This window comes from Pinus tabuliformis, chromosome Q (genome assembly GCF_031772625.1).
Source record: "Pinus tabuliformis cultivar Carrire ecotype Pingquan chromosome Q, CPIR1, whole genome shotgun sequence".
In the NCBI taxonomy this organism is placed as follows: domain Eukaryota; kingdom Viridiplantae; phylum Streptophyta; class Pinopsida; order Pinales; family Pinaceae; genus Pinus; species Pinus tabuliformis.
The window spans coordinates 52,300,561-52,319,772 of NC_142296.1; the positions used below are offsets into that span (position 1 = coordinate 52,300,561).

General features: G+C 38.0%; 1 protein-coding gene across 1 annotated transcript in view; it reads left to right on the forward strand.

The window, feature by feature from the left end:
- Window positions 1–19,212, forward strand: part of LOC149218262 (uncharacterized) — a 595,146-nt gene that overhangs the window by 47,955 nt on the left and 527,979 nt on the right. Inside the window, exon 3 of the mRNA XM_089386517.1 lies at window positions 11,525–11,660. Within this exon, the coding sequence (XP_089242643.1) occupies window positions 11,525–11,660 (136 nt within the window). The remainder of the gene's footprint in view (window positions 1–11,524; window positions 11,661–19,212) is intronic.

The following is a 19,212-nucleotide window of genomic DNA, read 5'->3' on the forward strand; positions in this document are numbered from 1 at the left end:
TTTTTTAAATAAAAACTTCATTTATTAAAAGTTTCGATTGGAGATTTTGTGTAACAAAACATGGAAAAAACTCAAAGTGCTCGATTTGAGATCGAGAAGTTCAATGGTAAAAACAACTTCAAGATCTGGAAAGTGAAGATGTATGATCTACTCGTGCAACAAGGTGTGGCAAAGGCCTTGTTCGGAAAAGCTAAACAACCTTACACCATGACAGATAATGAATGGAGTGACTTGGATGAAAGAGCACTGAGCGACATTCGATTGTGTTTGGCGGATGATGTTTTGTTTAACATCGTGTCAGAGAAAACTACTGCTGGTTTGTGGACAAAGCTTGAAAAGTTGTACATGACGAAATCCTTAACCAATAGGATTCTTCTGAAGCGACAGTTGTAGAGTTTGCGCATGAAGGAAGGTACATCTATTATTGATCATTTGAATACCTTTAATACTCTCCTGGTGCAGTTAGAAAGTATAGAAGTAAAATTTGAATCAGAAGATAAAGCTATAACTTTATTATGCTCGTTGCCCGAGTCATGGGATCATTTTGTTACTTCTATAAGTCTTAGTTCATCAGAAACCCTTGAATTTGATGATGTTGTTGGAGCTTTGTTGTCCGAAGAAACAAGGAAGAGGTCAAATTCAGAAACTTCTACATCAGAAGCAATGATGGTCAGAGGTCGTTCTAAAGAAAGATGCTCCAGTAAGCACAACAACTCGCTTTCAAAATCGAAAGGGAAGAAGAGTAAAGTAAAGTGCTGGTTTTGTGGCAAATCGGGACATTTGAAGAAGGACTGTTGGAAGAGACAACAAACATCCAAAGAAGACTCTTCGACAGAGAAGAAAGAAGCAAACACGACAGATACAGGTTCGGCATCCATTTCAGGTATGAGTGATGAAGTGTTATCAGTTAATTTGTCTAATCATGATCAACATTGGCTGTTAGATTCTGGTGCATCAAATCACATGTGCATTCATAGAGAATGGTTTAAAACTTATAAATCAATCAATGATGGAGTAGTTTACATGGGAAATGATGTCACATGTAACATTGTGGGAATTGGAAGCATCCAGCTTAAAATGTTTGATGGGACAAATAAAATTCTAATTGATGTAAGACATGTACCTGAACTAAGAAAAAAACTCATTTCACTAGGAGTACTAGACACTATTGGATATATAACTTTTATTCAAGGTGGAGTAATGAAAGTTTATAAAGGAATTTTACTAGTAATGAAAGCAAAGAAAGTTGGAAATCTTTTTCAGTTAGAAGGAAGAACAGAGTCAGATCATGTTTCTACAGTATCTGAAAACGACAGTAATTCTATTCGTTTATGGCATCAAAGGTTGGGCCATATGAGCGAAAGAGGTTTAAAGATTTTATCTGATCGTAAGTTACTTCCTAATTTAAAGTCTGTTAAGTTAGATTTCTGCAAACATTGTCTATTTGGGAAACAAAGCAAGCAAAAGTTTAAAACTGGAAAACATACTAGTAAGGGAATCCTTGATTATATCCATTCTGATGTTTGGGGTCCATCTCCTATAACCTCATATGGAGGATCGTCATATTTTGTATCTTTTATTGATGATTTCTCTAGAAAAGTGTGGGTCTACATGTTAAAGAAGAAGTCTGATGTATTCACAGTTTTCAAACAGTTTAGAGCATTAGTTGAAAACATCACTGGAAGAACCATTAAATGTTTAAGAACTGACAATGGTGGTGAGTTTACTTCAAAGGAATTTGATAATTATTGCAAGGACGCTGGGATTGAAAGACATAAAACCACTGTATATACTCCTCAACAAAATGGAGTTGCTGAACACATGAACATGACTCTTTTAGAGAGAGCAAGAAGTATGCTTAGTAACGCCAATTTGCAGAAGGAATTGTGGACAGAAGCGGTTTCTACAGCTTGCTATTTGATAAATCGATCACCATCAACTACAATAGGATGCAAAATTCCTCAAGGGGTATGGAAAGGTCATCCTTGTGATTATTCTAAACTTAAAGTTTTTGGTTGTGATGCAGATGCTCTAGTTCCGAAACATCAATGTTTTAAATTAGATCCTAAATCAAAAATATATATCTTTGTTGGATATGGTGATGGGACTAAGGGATACAGATTGTGGGATCCTACTACTCACAAGATCATCATTCACAGAGATGTTAAATTTAATGAATCTTCACTTGAAAATCCAGATGTAGATGATAAATTGAAACAGGATAATGTATCTAAGCTTCAACACATTCATTTTGAAACCAGTTCAAATACTAATGATAGTCGAGATGAACAAGTTTCAGATGCAGATCATGAACATGTTTCAGATGCAGATCATGAAGAAGTTTCTACAGATAATAATCAGCAAATTGTGGAAGTACCAGAAACATTTTTGAGGTCCACAAGAATCAAACGTCCTCCTAAAAGGTATGATGATTATGTTACTTCAATTGCTTTAACCGCTAATGATGATGAACCTTTATGCTATTAGGAAGCTGTAGAAGGTTCTAAAAGTGAAAAGTGGAAAGAAGCTATGAAGGACGAGATGATGGCATTAGTCAAGAACGGCACATGGGATCTGGTAGATCTTCCTAAAGACAGAAAAACTGTGGGATGTAAATGGGTTTACAAATTGAAAAGGGGTGTTGATGATACAGAGGACAGGTACAAAGCAAGGCTGGTCGCAAAAGGTTTCTCTCAGAAAGCAGGCATTGGTTTTCATGAGATATTTTCACCAGTTGTAAAAATTGTTTCAATTCGAATTGTATTAGCATTAGTTGCTTTACTTGATTTAGAATTACAGCAATTAGATGTTAAAATTGCATTTTTACATGGAGATTTAGATGAGGCGATTTACATAGAACAACCGGAAGGGTTTGTTCAAAATCGCAACAAGAAATTTGTCTGCAGGCTCAAGAAATTATTGTATGGTCTGAAGCAGTCGCCTCGACAATGGTACAAGAAATTTGATTCTTTCATGATGAGTCAAAATTATATAAGAAGTGAATATGATCATTGTGTTTACTTTAAGAAATTAAGTAATGGCATGTTCATTATCTTAGTGTTGTATGTTGACGATATGCTTTTAGCAAGCAAAATCATAATAGAGATCAACAGGTTAAAGGCTCAGATGGCTAGGACATTTGATATGAAAGATCTAGGAGCAGCAAGACAGATTTTGGGCATGGAGATTTTCAGAGACAGGAGCAATGGTAAGCTGTGGCTATCACAACAGAAGTATATTGAGAAAATACTCTTGAGGTTTGGTATGAACAATGTGAAGCCTGTTTCAATCCCTTTAGCTTCCCATTTTAAGCTTTCTTCTAGTTTATGTCCTAATACAAATGAAGAAAAATAATATATGTCTTGAATTCCATATGCCAATGTAGTAGGTTGTTTGATGTATGCGATGGTTTGTACTCGACCAAATATTTCACATGCAGTTGGGGTTGTCAGCAGGTATATGGAAAATCCAGGAAAAGAACACTGGTCAGCAGTGAAATGGGTGCTTCGGTATTTGAGAGGCACAAGTGATTATTGTATCACTTATAACAGGAGTAGTGAATTTGTTTGCGGATATGTTGATTCCGATTTTGCAGCATTCAACCATGAAAAAACACAGATTTTAACGTGGTTCACCCAACCAATCTGGGCTACATCCACCAAAACAGAGGCATCGACAATCTTATTATTCAACAGGAGATTACAACAACATAATTCCTCACACCCTCTCAGCTCACATATTCTCTACGGGCTTACATTTTATAGCTGGGAGAAGAAAACTGAATCATAAATTCTCTCACAACAAATATAGGATGCAATAACTCCTCCTCAGGAATAAATGGAGCTAATTTAGCAACAAATCCTATTGTTGTCACATTCATGAGATTTTTTCCAAATTTAATTAACAGAAAATCTCAACACAATAGAATTTCATTTAATTGTGGAAGTCTTCTTATTTCAACTTAAAGTGGATGAAGATCTTTGACTCTTTTTTTAATTTTTTTAATAAACGACTTAAATTGATTCTCAAAGGAATATGTTCAACATATGCTAGGTCCCAATACTTATCAATCATTGTAGTGTGTTACAAAGTTTGTTAGATTGCATTGACTTTTAATAAATTTTAAAAATAAGATTTGTATCATGTGGCTCTCAGTTGCCAATTCCCCCAGATTTTCATTGCATACCTAATTTTAGAAAAATTGTGGTATATTTTGGTTGTAAATGATAGAAACTCTTGAAGGCTTATGTTCTTTTATCATGACCTTGGATTCAAACCAAAGTTAATAATAATATTTTTGCTGCAATAGTTTTTTTGGTTATATATATATCAAACATATTAATATTTTTAATGTGATTTATAAACACTTTCACCCTACGTATAAACAAACTAATTTAATATTTAAAATTAGGTTGGCCTTAGTCAAGGTTTATAACATGTGTTTATGTACTTTTATTAGGCCTCTAATTTAAGGATACTTAAAATAAGCAAGAATATCTACAAAGTAGTCCTTGTTCAAATACAATAATTAGTTCATACATTTCAACATTCAATAATTGAATTAAACTGCAGGAAACCCTCCTTATAAGGCCTTGTTTTATTTCTAAAAAGAAAAGTAAAAACTAAGATTAAACATAAAAAGAAAGTAAAAACGAAGATTAAATCAAATGAAAGTATGACCAAAATCTTGATGACTAAAAAAAATTCTGTTTGAATACGTTCACGATATAACAAGAACTTGGTATTCATCTATGAAGGATGGATTGGGTTTATACTTTGTTGCTGATCTGATTAGCAGGGTTATTAAGGTCCCAACAACCTCACTGGATTGGTACTTGCAGCGCGAGGATCCACTGTCACCTTGGCCCTTTCCCCACTCTTTAAGCTTGATGCACCTTAAACAGTTAAGGAACGTTTCTTCGAATATTCCTCACTGCTCCGGATATATGACCAGTGCCTTGAACAGAGTCAAATAGGTGAAGGTGTTCTCTGCTTGGTTGCTATCCTGCTATAAATAAACATTAAAAACATAATAGGTTTCTAACAAAAAAAATTTATTAGTAGTCAAATCATTTGATAAATAGCATGTAACCTATGGATTTTGGTCTACTGAGAACACTTTAACCGAATATGCTATTAGTTTTCTGATTGAGTGCACGATTTTAGAGTTATAAGTAAAAACAACTAGCTGTTCTATTGGACAGACTGCGAAGTCTGGATTAAAACGCAGGGGCAACAAACTGATTTGTTATTACAGCCAACCCATTGTGTGTAAGACACCTCTAGAGAAATCACCCTAAAGTGCAGGAAGGGTAGAGGGTGCTTTAGAGGCTTAAGGGCCTCCTCTATATCAAAATATTTCGTTGAAAATGCAATTTCCCTTTCAAATTTCTGGTTATATTCACTTGCCTAGAATTTTTTCCAGAATTTAAATAGTTAATTGTTACAGCTGGAAAATAAAATAATTCAACTATTTCATAAGATAATGACAATAAATGATTATGGAGCTAAAAATTGTAAGTCCTAGCTCATGATGCTTACCTGTAGGCCTTGAGAACTTGCTTTGGATGGCTTTAGGATGCAAGTCCAGCAAGAAAAAACCCGCTCCACCTATAGATGTGCAACCAATTGACTAGATACAATTGTAAAAATATGGGAAATGAGATTTGTACCTAAGTGGGAGCTTATAATTTGACATTTTTTTCCCACTAAATAGCTATTTGAAAATGATCTAACAATAATAACCAACAAAAAAAAGTCCTACCCTAATATAGAAAAATAAAAGAGAATTTTAATTTTTTAGATATTTTTGGTTGTTGGAATACCCGTGCCTTGAGAACTTACTTCTTGCTGGGATGTGAAGTCAAATCTCTTCTAAGTCATTAGGCTTGGCTTGTGTCAAAGAAGTGGGTTTGGTCTAGGAGGAAATCACTCCCACTGTTGCTTAATTTACCTTGCAAAAATTTTGACCCTCCTTAGGAGCGACCTATCTTTGGCATCTCTAACCTCTATTCTTTGTGTCTGGTGAAACAAGAAATCCTTGGAATAATTAAACCTTCATTCGAAGCAGTCCAAAACCTTTGGATCGATTCACCAGCAAGCAAGATCAAACAAGTAGAAGAAACCCTAGTTGCTTGTCTCCATGTAGCATATTAATTCCTCGATGGCAGAGGTTATTAGTCTTTGGATAGATTTAATTATATGCTGAAATAAATTAGAATTTTTAGAAATTATGTCCAAAAACCATAACCATAACAAGAAAAAGAACAAAGACGAAAACCATCCCACAATTTTAAAGAATTACAAGAGTTTGCAAAAATGAGTGCAACATCCCCCTGTTCTATCCTTGCTTATTGTAATGATGGTTGTGATTGTAACGCCAACGTGGAAGGAGCATGACTAGTTGAACCTCTGATTAAATATATGATAATTATTCTTAATTAATTAACACAACTAAAGGTTGGATAGCCTTACCGATCCTCGGTCCGAGGGAAGCTTGTTGCCCATCTGTTTTGCTTAAAGCTATCATCGCTATCAGCTGAATTAAAAGACACAGTTACTGGTGGTGTGCCTGTGGGTTACACCTATTGCTTGTTGGGTACTTATTGCGTGCTGTGAATAGGTGCATATGCACCCAAAGAGGGAGGAAGTGGCAAGCCACCGCCTGCCACCTAACAAAGATAGGATTGTACAGAGGAAAGCATGGACTTTTCTTGTTGGGACGTGAAGAAAAGGAGGGGACACACTCACAGGAGGATACAAGAGGGCCCAAAGGAAAAACAAGAGAGGTAGATTGAGACAGACAGTTGGCTTGACAGAGAGAGAGGTTCTTCAAGAGATTTTGGGGACTTATTTTGAGTCCTTTCTCGTTGACATAACTGGTTCCGACTACTATTAGAAGGCATTCAAGATTCATGCGAGGTGACATATGTATTGGTGGAGGCATGAAATAGTTGATCAGGGGCAGAGCTGGAGTTGATTATCAAGTTGTAACCTAGAGTTGGTGCTTGGTAACCTTGAGCTTGTGCTTTGCGACTCTGGGCACCAATTCCCGTGATTGTGTTTGAGACCATGTTTGTCTAAGCTTGTGTGGGCATATTAAGCTCGGTAAATGAGAAAATGATGTGTAAACTTCCCTTTTGCAAGCACTTCCTCAGACCCTGGATCCAGCTCGGGGGTGTGTTGGAATTTCTAAGTCTAACTGTTAGAAATCCTTCATGTACTTTTTGATTTATTTCTTCCTACTTGTTCTGTTAATTAACAAGTTATTTACCATGTAAATACTGAAAATAAATACAAGTACATGCTCAACACATATAAATCATCAACTGAAGGAAAAAAAACAAGAACACAAGTGACACCGTTATTTTTGGACTAATGTCCCTGGAAAAACCCAATGCGGGAAAACCGGTGCAGCTATCTGAGGGTTTTATTATTAAGCAGTTTTAGAATACAATTTGGGTGCCAGAAATGGCTCACCCAACAGAGAATGCTCTCGGCAGTAGTACCTCTCAGTCAGAGACAGATATTCCGGCTAAAAACCCCGGATGAACAATCCCACAGCTCTCAGCTCCAATCTGCCCCACGAAATCTCCCAGCGTCTGCCTCTAAGGACTGCGTTAGCCTCTCTGGCCCAGCGTCAGCCCAACTAGCCCTCCGTCAACCTCTGGAACCTTTGCGTCACCCACGCTGGCTCTCCTCAGGCACTACGCAGCTCCTGGCTGCCTCTGCATGGCTTCTGGTTGCCTCTGCGTGGCCTCTAGCTGGCTCTGCGTCCCTCTCTCTCGGCTTCTGCGCTGATGCTCCCGGTACCATCTCTGCCTCTCTGTGTCTATATTCACTGCCCCTTAGCTGCAAATTTGATCACTCCTTCGATTTCCTGAGCAAGCCCTGCCCCAAAAAATCGAATTCTTATCAACTCGGTGTGTTCTCCAAGTGACCCTCAAGCCTCCTCTTATACTTTTCTCGTTGACAACTCAACGGCCGAGATTAAGTCCCTAATCAATGGCTAATATTAGATCTGGTTTTATCCATGACTTTTGGACCATTCTAACTCAGTTTTATATTAATTCACATTAATATTTTATTTTCCCTAAGTTTAGACTTAGGGACTCCATTAAAAATATTAATTATTTTAGTATCTCCCAAATTGGTTAGATTTTGCCCAAACCATTTTTAGGTATTGGATATCTCATGTGCTTTAGCCTCTCCACCATTTTTCGTGGCTAGAGCACATCCGAAGCTACCCCAAATCAACAGGGTGGTCAGCTGCAAGAAAGGTTGCAGTGTAACTGGCCTAAGGTTGGGAGTTAGTTTTTGTAGCATCGGACAAGTGTTCTAGTCTTGATTTGTGTCAGAGAGGCTAAGAACACGAGATCTTCAAAACCCATAAAAGGTTTCGCGAGATAAGCTTGTGAAATGCCTTAATTAAATTAATTAGCCATCATTTAATTTTTTCCTAAGTCTAACTTAGGAAAACTAGTTAATTAATAGTAATTAATTAAGGAAAAGTGAGAATGCTCTAGAAACTCACACGGATTGAGTTTGAGATGATATTAGTTGTTGATGGAGATTTAATCATGGCCGTTGGTTCACCAACGAGAGATTACAAGAGCATGTCAATGGGGATGCAGATAGATACATCTCAGAGAGTGTTCAGCATCCAGTTGCAGCGATTCAGAGCAAGGGTGCAGTTAAGCACTGACAGGGAGTTCTATAGCAGAGGGGCAATGTGAAGATTCGAGAAGCCCACCCGAATCTGCTACTGCAGCAACTGATTAAACTTCTCCTATTTGTTGATTACTAAAACAAATTATTCACTGCTTCCTACAACAAACATTGAGGCTAATACAACTGCAACCTTAACTTAATTAATTAATTTGCCCAAAACAAGAATAGAACAATAGAGAAAGATACACACAAGTGACAATATTTTTTGGACAAATGTCCCCGGAAAAAACCAATGCAGGAAAACGGATGCAACAGATTTGAGGGTTTTTATTATTATGTAGAATTATTCTGAATACAACTCTCGATGCCCTCCCAACAATCCAATTACAGAGAAAATCACTTGGCAAGAAAGACTGGTGAGATTACCTCACTCAACACTATTGATCTCGACTGATTCGACAGCTGAATTGTGAGTTCCCTAACTACTTTTGCGCTGCCCTTGCGTGGGCCTTGTGTTAGCCTCAAAGTCACTACGTCAGCCCAACTGAGGATTGATCTGCCTTTAGGAGCCTTTTCCAACCCTCCCGGCTCAGAAACGCCAGCTCCTTCAGCAAATTCGGACCTCTGTGCTGGAAGCTGTTTTGTTGCTCTGCATGGGGCCTGCGTGAGCCCTTCCTTGCTCTGCATCACCCTCTCTGCCCTTTGCGCTACCTCCTCTGTGTGTCTTTCTGCCTCTCTGCTAAGTATTCTTGGCTCTGGAGAAGATCCTCCAACTAAAATTCTCTCTGCCCCTCTTTGCAATAACTCACTATCGAAATTCACCCGGAAGTTGCTCTGCTTCAGAAAATCGAACTTCTAAACTCTCTGTGTGTCTTTCTAAGAGACCCTCAAGCCTCCTTAAATAATCTTCTCGTTGACATTCAATGTCCTAGATTAGAAGCTAATCAATGGCTAAGATCATTTTTGCTTGATCCTCGTCTTCTTCTAGAAATTACACCCACAATTTATATTAATACCCTTTAACTATTTTATTTTCCTAAGTTTAGACTTAGGGTCGCATTAAAAATAATTAATTATTTTAATAAAACTGTTTCTGGGTGGAATTTCCCAAAACACTTTCTGGGTTCTTTGGAATACATGTGCCTAATTCTCCTTGCAAAATTTGAGACTTAGAGCACATTTGATGCTACCAAAAATCAACAGGCAATAGAATTTTGGAGTAGGAGAATCCAACATTTCCAGTGGCAGTTTGTCGGAGTGCCGGAGGCATTTTCAGTCCACAGAAAGGGGCTGCGCAGGGGCCTATGCAAAGCACTAGTGGAGGTAGTTCGATTTAGCTCAGGAGGAGGTTGATTCAGTTGCAGGAGGCTGGGATAATTTTTTAGAGGCCTGGACGATCACTTCCAAAGTTGCAACAGTGTGTCAGAGACAAATTCGAGGTAGTTCTGAGCAGTTGCAGTAGAGGATTGCGCAACATCTGCACAGAGGCAGGGGTTCATGGATAGCCAGTTCAAGTGGCCGGATTGCTGTTGGAGAAAGGAAAAATTCCCTTGCCAGTATTTTCTCAGAAGGGGCTTGCCAGTTTAGACAGCTAGTTGTACTCCATAAATTGCTGCATAATAATATAAACCCTCAACTGCTGCACCGGGTTTTTTCGGGGACTTTTGTCCAAAAGCAACGGTATCATTTTTATTTTGTGTGTGCATTATTTTCTCAGTTCCAGTTTTACTCCCACAGTGCATTTTATTTTTTTGTGAAAATTGCGGCAGTGATTTTATTCGTTGTTTGTCGTAATAGCAAATAAAATGCACATAATAATATTCAGTTAGAAGAATAATTTCCAATTGCTGCAATAGTGAAAATTTTCACAGGGAGGAGAGTGGAAATCCCTCCTTAGGTTGCCAGTCTTTTCAACCCATTCAGATATAAGTATCCTTGAATTATGCTTGTTAGATTATAATATGCCTTGTTGGAGTTACAATCAATAGTCAATCTTGTGCCATTTATATAAGGATGCCTGGTTCACTTTAAGTATGTGGATGCAGTTTTTTTATTCATTTGCAGGTTGGCTGATATGATCCTGATTGGTGATCTAGGGTTTGAGCTTATATTTCTAGATCTATTGTCGTTTATTTTTTTAAAATGATGTGGTTGTTATATCTTGTGACATAATATTTCTCTTAAACTTACATATGAATGCATAAGATGTCTTACTATTCTAGCACTTTGGCATTGGCTTAAGGGTTTGCCAAATCTGCTGTATGGTCCAATTTGTGCTTTGATACACCTTTCTTTTTGCAATTTCCTGGCATATTTAACATCTGAAACACATCCTTTAAACAAATAAATGCAAGAAATAGTACAACGACCTAGTTTATGGTGCTAGCATCACATTGTTTTGAGGATTCAAATACTGGTTTGCTGCATTGTTTATTGTCTCTTTCCAAATCTAAATAACAAACATCCTTAAACTCATGATCTAAGCACTTAAATGGTTAAACGTTCCACCAACTATGCACATCCACAGAGTATATGTTAATGATTATTGCTTCCAGAACTTGGGTATTCTTTTCACTAGGTTTGATTTGTATGTTGCGTTCAACATAAAAATTGTTTAAGCTAGAATGTTTTGTCAACTAGGATACTCTTGATAGTGAGAGACACTCTGTATGCAATTTATTTGGAGTTGTTGCGGGTAGCATGCCTATGGTTATGGTTATATTCAGTATTTATTGAAGTTCACACTATTTATTTTCTCCAATATCATATCATGTTAACTTTCCGACATTATTCAAGAGTATGTTGTCATTCTGATTTAATTTAATTTTTTGAATGTATATTTTATCAAACAAAGACGTGGATACACTACTGAAAGACAGGAGGGGTTACTTATTGGAGAGAAGTTGGATTATTTGCAATCTAGACTCTTGCAGAAAACATTCAGTAGCTTGTCACAACCTCTTTTAAAGACTGGCATGTGGATAAACAAGGTTATTTCGCTACCCTTAGAAAATATGTTTTCTTGAATTTTTTTAGCTAGTACTCTTTTGTTTTATACTTTGAAGCTGTATAAAACTGACAAGAATATAAATGACTCAGGCTAACCTTATATGAATTACTGATCTTATATTCATCACACTGTACTGTTTCTTATGGTCAGTTTCTCATGCTAATTTAATTTTTTTAACTGGATATATTGGTTAAAACAAAAATGATGTTTAGAGTTGCTTCAACCAATAACAAAGTTAAGTGTACTATTTTGATACATGAGATACACCATGGTGTCTACCATCCACAACAATGCTGACTGTTGATTAGCTTAATAAGGGACTGGTTGCTCACCATTATCAATGTTCAATCCAAACCTATCACTTATAAATGGTACCAATTCATGAGTTTCAACCTTTCCCTTTCTATTGGGCTTTCTAATAGCTTTGCAAATAACAAAATGGTGAATAAATGAAAATTGCCTAGAAGTGGGGTTTGCTAAGGCACATCCTTTATTCGTAAGAGGTTCAAGGTACAAATCTTTTGGAGTGGTGGTTTGTATTATTTTCCTTTGAAAATGAGATAAATGAGGTTACATGGCAACCTAGTACCAAGGTGAAAAGGATTTGTGAAAATGTGCTTTTCTAAGGTTATTGGCAAAAATTTTTTAAGGTTATTTTGGCATTTCTTATTATTTTATTCAGAAGTTTATGAAGCACTTATTTGTAAGAAGGTTCCCAAAATACAATCCATTTTGTGTACTTTGCCCGTCGAATGAGGATAGAGTCCGTGACAACCAAATATGACTCATGTACTAATAAGTAATAATCTAGAATATTTGGAAAATAAAGGTATCCATTGAGGATAAATAAATATATATTGAATAAATATATGAAAATTGACACAATGGAATACAATGAGAGCCCCATATATATATTTAGGCAGGATGCCCTTTCATGAATAGTCATGTCTTTTCACTATACAAATTATTATTTAACTATGAATTATTTAATTATATTATTTTATATATTTATGTTCACAACATTGCCTTCCCCTTTAGAAATACTTTGTCCTCAAAGCATATTTATGGAAAGGCTTGATGTCATTCTTTCTAGCTTGTAATGTTTTTGCATCACTCTTTGTTCTTGGATCTGTCATCTTTGATGATACGAGACAATACAAAATTCTTAGTGCTGAGCAAAATTGTCGACGGAAAAATGATCCAACCATCCCAATTCGATTTCTAGTGTAACTTTGCGCTTACTCAATACCATAGATGAATTGTTATCATAAGACTTAATTGTGTTGTCATCAATATTCTTTGGAACATAAGTCAATCGTTTTTGTCTTGAGTGATATTGATATGCCGACTAGTTGAGCTGTCTGCTCTTATGATTTGGATGTCGATAAGGTTTTTTGGTGACCTGATTTTCCCTTATCATGCTTGAGGTGATTTCTTGATTTTCTTCAGGTATATGATTTCCTTCATGCACAAATGTTTGGCTGATCGTTGGATCTTCACTTGGAATTTCTGTCATTTGCATTGCAACATCTGAGTATGTTTTCATTTCAATTGGATTGGGATTTTTCTGAACTATGAGATTAATTGGATCTGTGTTTGTTCCCTTTTCTTCAAGTTGGATGTTTTTACCTGAAGACTTTGATGCTTCCTCCTAGATAAGTTGTTCTATTCTATTTTCCAATTAATGCTTTTTATTCTTAAATTTTGTAATTTGAGTGAGTAGATTTTGGCTATGGTTTCTAAAACATGAAAGTTCTTCAGCTTCCAGTTCACCGATTTTTTTATTTTTTATTGTTTTAATTTCTTCTAATAACCTTTGATTAAGGCTCCTCAAGTGAGAATTTTCTTCTGTTGATTTTTGGTAGCATCAGATGTGCTCTAGCCTTGAAATTTGGAGGAAAGGCTAAGGCACATGAGATCTCCATGACCCAGAAATCGTTTTTGAGAAATTTCACCTAGATGAGGAGTTATTAAAATAATTAATATTTTTAATGTGTTCCTAAGTCTAAACTTAGGAAAATAAAAATATTAATGGGTATTAATAAAGATAAGGGTGAGAAGCTTCTAAAAGATGAGGATCAAGTCTGTTTTAATCTTTAGCCGTTGATTAGAGACTTAATCTCGACCATTGATACATCAACAAGAAAAGTATAAGAGGAGACTTGAGGATCATTTGGAGATACACCAGTAGATACTCAGTATCTCAAGGAAAATCAATTCTCAAGAGAAGGAGATTGATTTCAGAGGGAGAGTTTCAGGGTGGGGGAAGAGGAGGGCATTAGCAGCACGGAGTGATAGAGGAGGAGGTGATGTAGGGACAGTGGGAGACAACACAGAGAGAGACGCAGTCCAGAGGAGAGACACAACCCTCACGTACGCTGACACAGAGGGATGCAGAGCCACGCTAAGCCACGCAGAGTGACGCAGAGGTGACACAAGAGTGGGAGCAGGGTCTCCAAAGTGTCAGAAAATCTCAAGGGGAAAGTCTTAGGTATTTTCTTTCAGTTTCTTTGTAAAATCATTCCTTGTAAAAGCAATTGCTGCTGAAGATTAATAAAGCCCTCATCTAATGCACCGATTTTCCTTCACTGGGTTTTTCCAGAGACAATTGTCCAAAAACAACTATGTTGATGTGATTGGTTCTTGTGCATGTATTTTTATCTAGGTAATTGTGTGATAATTGCAGTAGAATTTATTTTAATATTTGCTAAAGGGATTTCGTAAATAACTTATTGTGAATATTAAGTAGGTGAAATAAATCAATTGCTACAGTGGAATTTCAGTTTAGAAATTTTCACATGGTATCAGAGCAGAGATCCAACAACAGGAGAGGAAAATTGACTATGGGTCAAGAGAATGATGCAGAGGTATCTACTCAAGGGTAGTCGTGTAGATTTCCAGAAGAATGAACAAGGGACATGAATTATGATTATTCTATGTTAGCTTCCAGATTGGAAGAAGAAATCGCTTGCTTCGTAAGCTCTGCCTCCTTTGAGGTTTGGTATATAGACAGTGGAGCTTCCTAGCATATGACAAGAATCCGAGAATGCTTTTCAGATTATCAAGAAGAAAGAATGAATTTTCAGATCACCATGGAAAGTAAGGCAAAGTGTACCCCAGTAGGAAGCGGTACTGTAGTATTTCAAACCGAAGCAGGAGAGCGGCTTTGAGCAACCAATGTGCTGCATGTGCTAGGATTGGGGATGAACTTACTCTCTGTATCTCAACTTCAAAACAAGGGCTATGATGTTTTCTTCATTAAGTAGAAAGTATATGTCAAACACCCGAGTTTGAAAAAGAAGGCCCAGATTGGAATCAGAAGTAACAAGTTGTACAGGTTACAGCTAGAATCACCAATGGCACTAATAGGTAGTAGTGGAGACAAAGATTTGAATGAACTATGGCACAAGAGGATGGGACAGTTACGCCATGGGGCTCTGAGAATTCTCAGGAAAACAATATCAGGACTTCCAGAACTAAGTACCGAACACGACGATGTATGTAAAGGGTGCGCTCTGGGCAAGTATGCCAAAGCAGCATTTTCCAGAAGTAACAATAGGGCTAAGAGTGTGTTAGGATTGATACACTCAGACATTTGCGAACCATTGTCCACAAAAGATCTTAGTGGTGTCGAATACTTCGTCACCTTCATCGATGACCATTCCAGGAAGACTTAGATCTACTTTCTGAAAACCAAGGATGAGGTTTTTGGTCAATTCAAAGAGTTCAAGGCTCTAGTGGAGAATCTGACAGGAAAGAAGATAAAAGTGTTGGCTCAGACAACGGTGGAGAATATGTTGACAAGGACTTCACCGATTTTTGCGCTAGGAAAGGCATCAAAAGAGAGTGGACAACTCCCTACAATCTGGAGCAGAATGGAGTACTAGAAAAGAAGAACATGACTATTGTGGAAGCAGCTAGAGCAATGTTGTATGATCAGGATATGCCTAAATTCCTTTGTGAAGAAGCATGCAGCACGATAGTTTATGTCCAGAATGGGACTCCACACAAGGCATTGGGAAAAATCACTCCGGAAAAGGTCTTCACCGGGAAGACACCTGAAGTTAGTCATTTCAAGATATTTGGGAGTTTAGCGTATTGCCATATACCCGAAGAAAAGAGAAAGAAATTAAATCAAACTACTGAGAAAGGATATCTTGTGGGATATAGTGAGAATGCTAAGGCATATAGAGTCTATCTTCCAGGGAGTAGGAAGGTTGTAGTTTGGTGGGATGTAAAGTTCATGGAGGACAGAGCTTTCAGAAAGTCTCAAGAAATGCCTTCCGAGGAGCAGTCGAAAGACGAGCCATTGGTCCAACCACTTCGACCAGCAGGAATTAGTACTAGAAATTCTCTTGAAGACAAAGCTTCAGAACAGGAGGAATCTCAGGAAGAAGAAGAGCTGATAGATGTGCCTACTACCAGTGGAAGAACGAGCCGAGAATTCTGACAGATTCTACAGGATGCAGAGGACTTCATTGGTGCACCCAGGAATAATAAAAGGGAGCAAAGACAGCCAGAAAGATACCAGGCCTTAGTAGCTCAGGTTGGGGAACCTTCTAGTTTTTAGGAGGTTGTTCAACATCAAGTATGGGTAGATGCTATGGTGGAGAAATACAACTTTGGTCAATGATGTTTAGGAAGTAGTACCTAGGCCTCAGGACATGTCAGTGGTAGGTTCGAGATGGATCTACAAGGTCAAATATGCTGCAGATGACAATGTGGAGAAATACAAAGCCAGGTTTGTGGCTAAGGGGTATGCTCAAAAGGAAGGGATAGACTACGAAGAAACCTTCGCCCCAGTAGCCAGGTATACTTCTATTAGAACCGTGATATCTCTTGCAGCACAGATGGGGTGGGAGATTCATCAGATGGATGTCAAGACGACATTCTTGAACGGGGTAATAGAAGAGGAAGTATACATTGAACAACCAGAGGGTTTTGAGACACATGAGAAGAAATCTCATGTATGCAGATTAAAGAAAGCCTTGTATGGGCTTAAACAGGCACCTAGAGCATGGTACGGTTGAATTGATGGCTACTTGCAGAAGATGGGGTTCGTCAAGAGTGACGCAGACCCTAATCTCTACTATCTTGTCGTAGAGAATGAACCTCTAATCCTAGTGTTATATGTGGATGATCTTTTCCTGACAGGATCATCCAGGCTCATCAAAGACTGCAAGAATGAACCTCTAATCCTAGTGTTATATGTGGATGATCTTTTCCTGACAGGATCATCCAGACTCATCAAAGATTGCAAGAAGAACTTAGCCACAGAATTCAACATGAAAGATTTGGGACAAATGCATTATTTTCTGGGGTTGGAAGTTTGGCAGCAGAAGGGTGAGATCTTCCTTGGACAAGGGAGATATGCTACAGAAATCTTGAAGAGATTCAGGATGCAGGACTGTAGACCTATGGCTACTCTAATGTTCACCAACTGGAAGAAGATTGATGCATCAGAAGACACAGATGTTGATCCCACCTTGTATAGGCAACTTATAGGGTCCCTGATGTATCTGGTCAATACCAGGCTAGAGATTTGTTACGCTGTCAACACCCTCAGTTAGTTCATGGTGGAACCCAAGAGGGCGCACAGGGCAGCAGCTAAACATGTTCTTAGGTATATACAAGGAACAATCGAGCATGGACTATTGTACACCTAAGGCAATGAAATCAGGTTGAGTGGGTTCACTAATGTAGATTGAGCTAGAAGTTCAGTAGATCGGAAAATTACAACTGGGTACTGTTTCAACATTGGATCAGGAATGACCTCTTGGTGTAGTAGGAAACGGAAATCCGTGGCTCTGAGCTCAGCTGAAGAAGAATATATGGCAGCTAGCACAGCTTCGTGCAAAGCCATATGGCTTAGGAAATTGCTTGTGAATCTGTTCAGGAGAAGGATGGAAGCGACCAGGATCTTGTGTGATAATCAGAGTTGCATCAAGCTCTCTGAGAATCCAGTATTTCATGATCGGTTGAAGCACATTGATATCAGGTGTCACTTTGTCAGAGACTGTGTCCAACGAGGAGCTGTACAGTTAAGGTACACTCCCACAGGAGAACAGGTGGCAGACATCCTCACCAAGGCTCTAGGAAGAACAAAGTTCGTTTATTTCAGAGAGAAGATGGGGATGGTGAAGAATCCATTTCAGTAGCAGAAATGGATAAGTGTTGGGAGTTGTAGTGCAACAGTTAGGAGTGGTAGTGCTATGGGCAGTATGATGCAGCATATTGAGAGGGAGCTGCAGTACAGATGTAGCAGTGGCAGTGTCAGAGGCAGCAGTACAGGAAGTAACAGTGCAGTGGATGTGGGGCAGTAGGCCAAGCATCAACACAGGTACCGATGCTGAAGATCAGTGTGATGCTTCTATGGTGAAAGCATTGCTGGAGCACATTCCTCACTAAGAGGGATTGTTGATTTTTGGTAGCACCGGATGTGCTCTAGCCTTGAAATTTGGAGGAAAGGCTAAGGCGCATGAGATGTCCAAGACCTAGAAATCGTTTTGAGAAATTTCACGAGGATGACAAGTTATTAAAATAATTAATATTTTTAATGGGTTCCTAACTCTAAACTTGGGAAAATAAAAATATTAATGGGTATTAATAAAGATAAGGGTGAGAAGCTTCTAAGAGATGAGGATCAAGTCTATTTTAATCTTAGCCGTTGATTAAAGACTTAATCTCGGCCGTTGATAGATCAACAAGAAAAGTATAAAAGGAGACTTGAGGATCATTTGGAGATACGCTAGTAGATACTCAGTATCTCAAGGAAAATCGATTCTCAAGAGAAGGAGATCGATTTCAGAGGGAGAGTTGCAGGGTGGAGGAAGAGGAGGGCATCAGTAGCAGGCAATGACAGAGCAGGAGATGACACAGGGACAGTGGGAGACAACGCAGAGAGAGACGCAGCCCTCACGCAGGCTGACGTAGAGGGACGCATAGCCACTCAGAGCCACGCTGAGCCACATAGAGGTGACGCAGGAGTGGGAGTAGGGTCTCTAAAGTGTCAGAAAATCTCAAAGGGAAAGTCTCAGGTGTTTTCTTTCAGTTTCTCTGTAAAATCATTCCTTGTAAAAGCAATTGCTGCTGAAGATTAATAAAGCCCTCATCTGCTGCACCGGTTTTCCCGCATTGGGTTTTTCCGAGGACAATTATCCAAAAACAACTGCGTTGATGTGATTGGTTCTCATGCATGTATTTTTCTCTGGGTAATTGTATGATAACTGTAGTAGAATTTATTTTAATATTTGCTAAAGGGATTTCGTAAATAACTTATTGTGAATAATAAGTAGGTGAAATAAATCAGTCGCTGCAGTAGAATTTCAGTTTAGAAATTTTCACATCTTCATCTTGTTTTGATAGCCCTTCATTGAGTTTCTTCTAAAGACTTTCCTTTTCTAGTTCTAATTTATTCTTCACAGCCTTGGAATTCTTGACATGTGCAAGTAATTTTTGACCATGATCTTTTAAGCGACAACTTTCTTCATTTTTATCTAAGATAACTCTATCAAATTCTTTTTACATCTTTG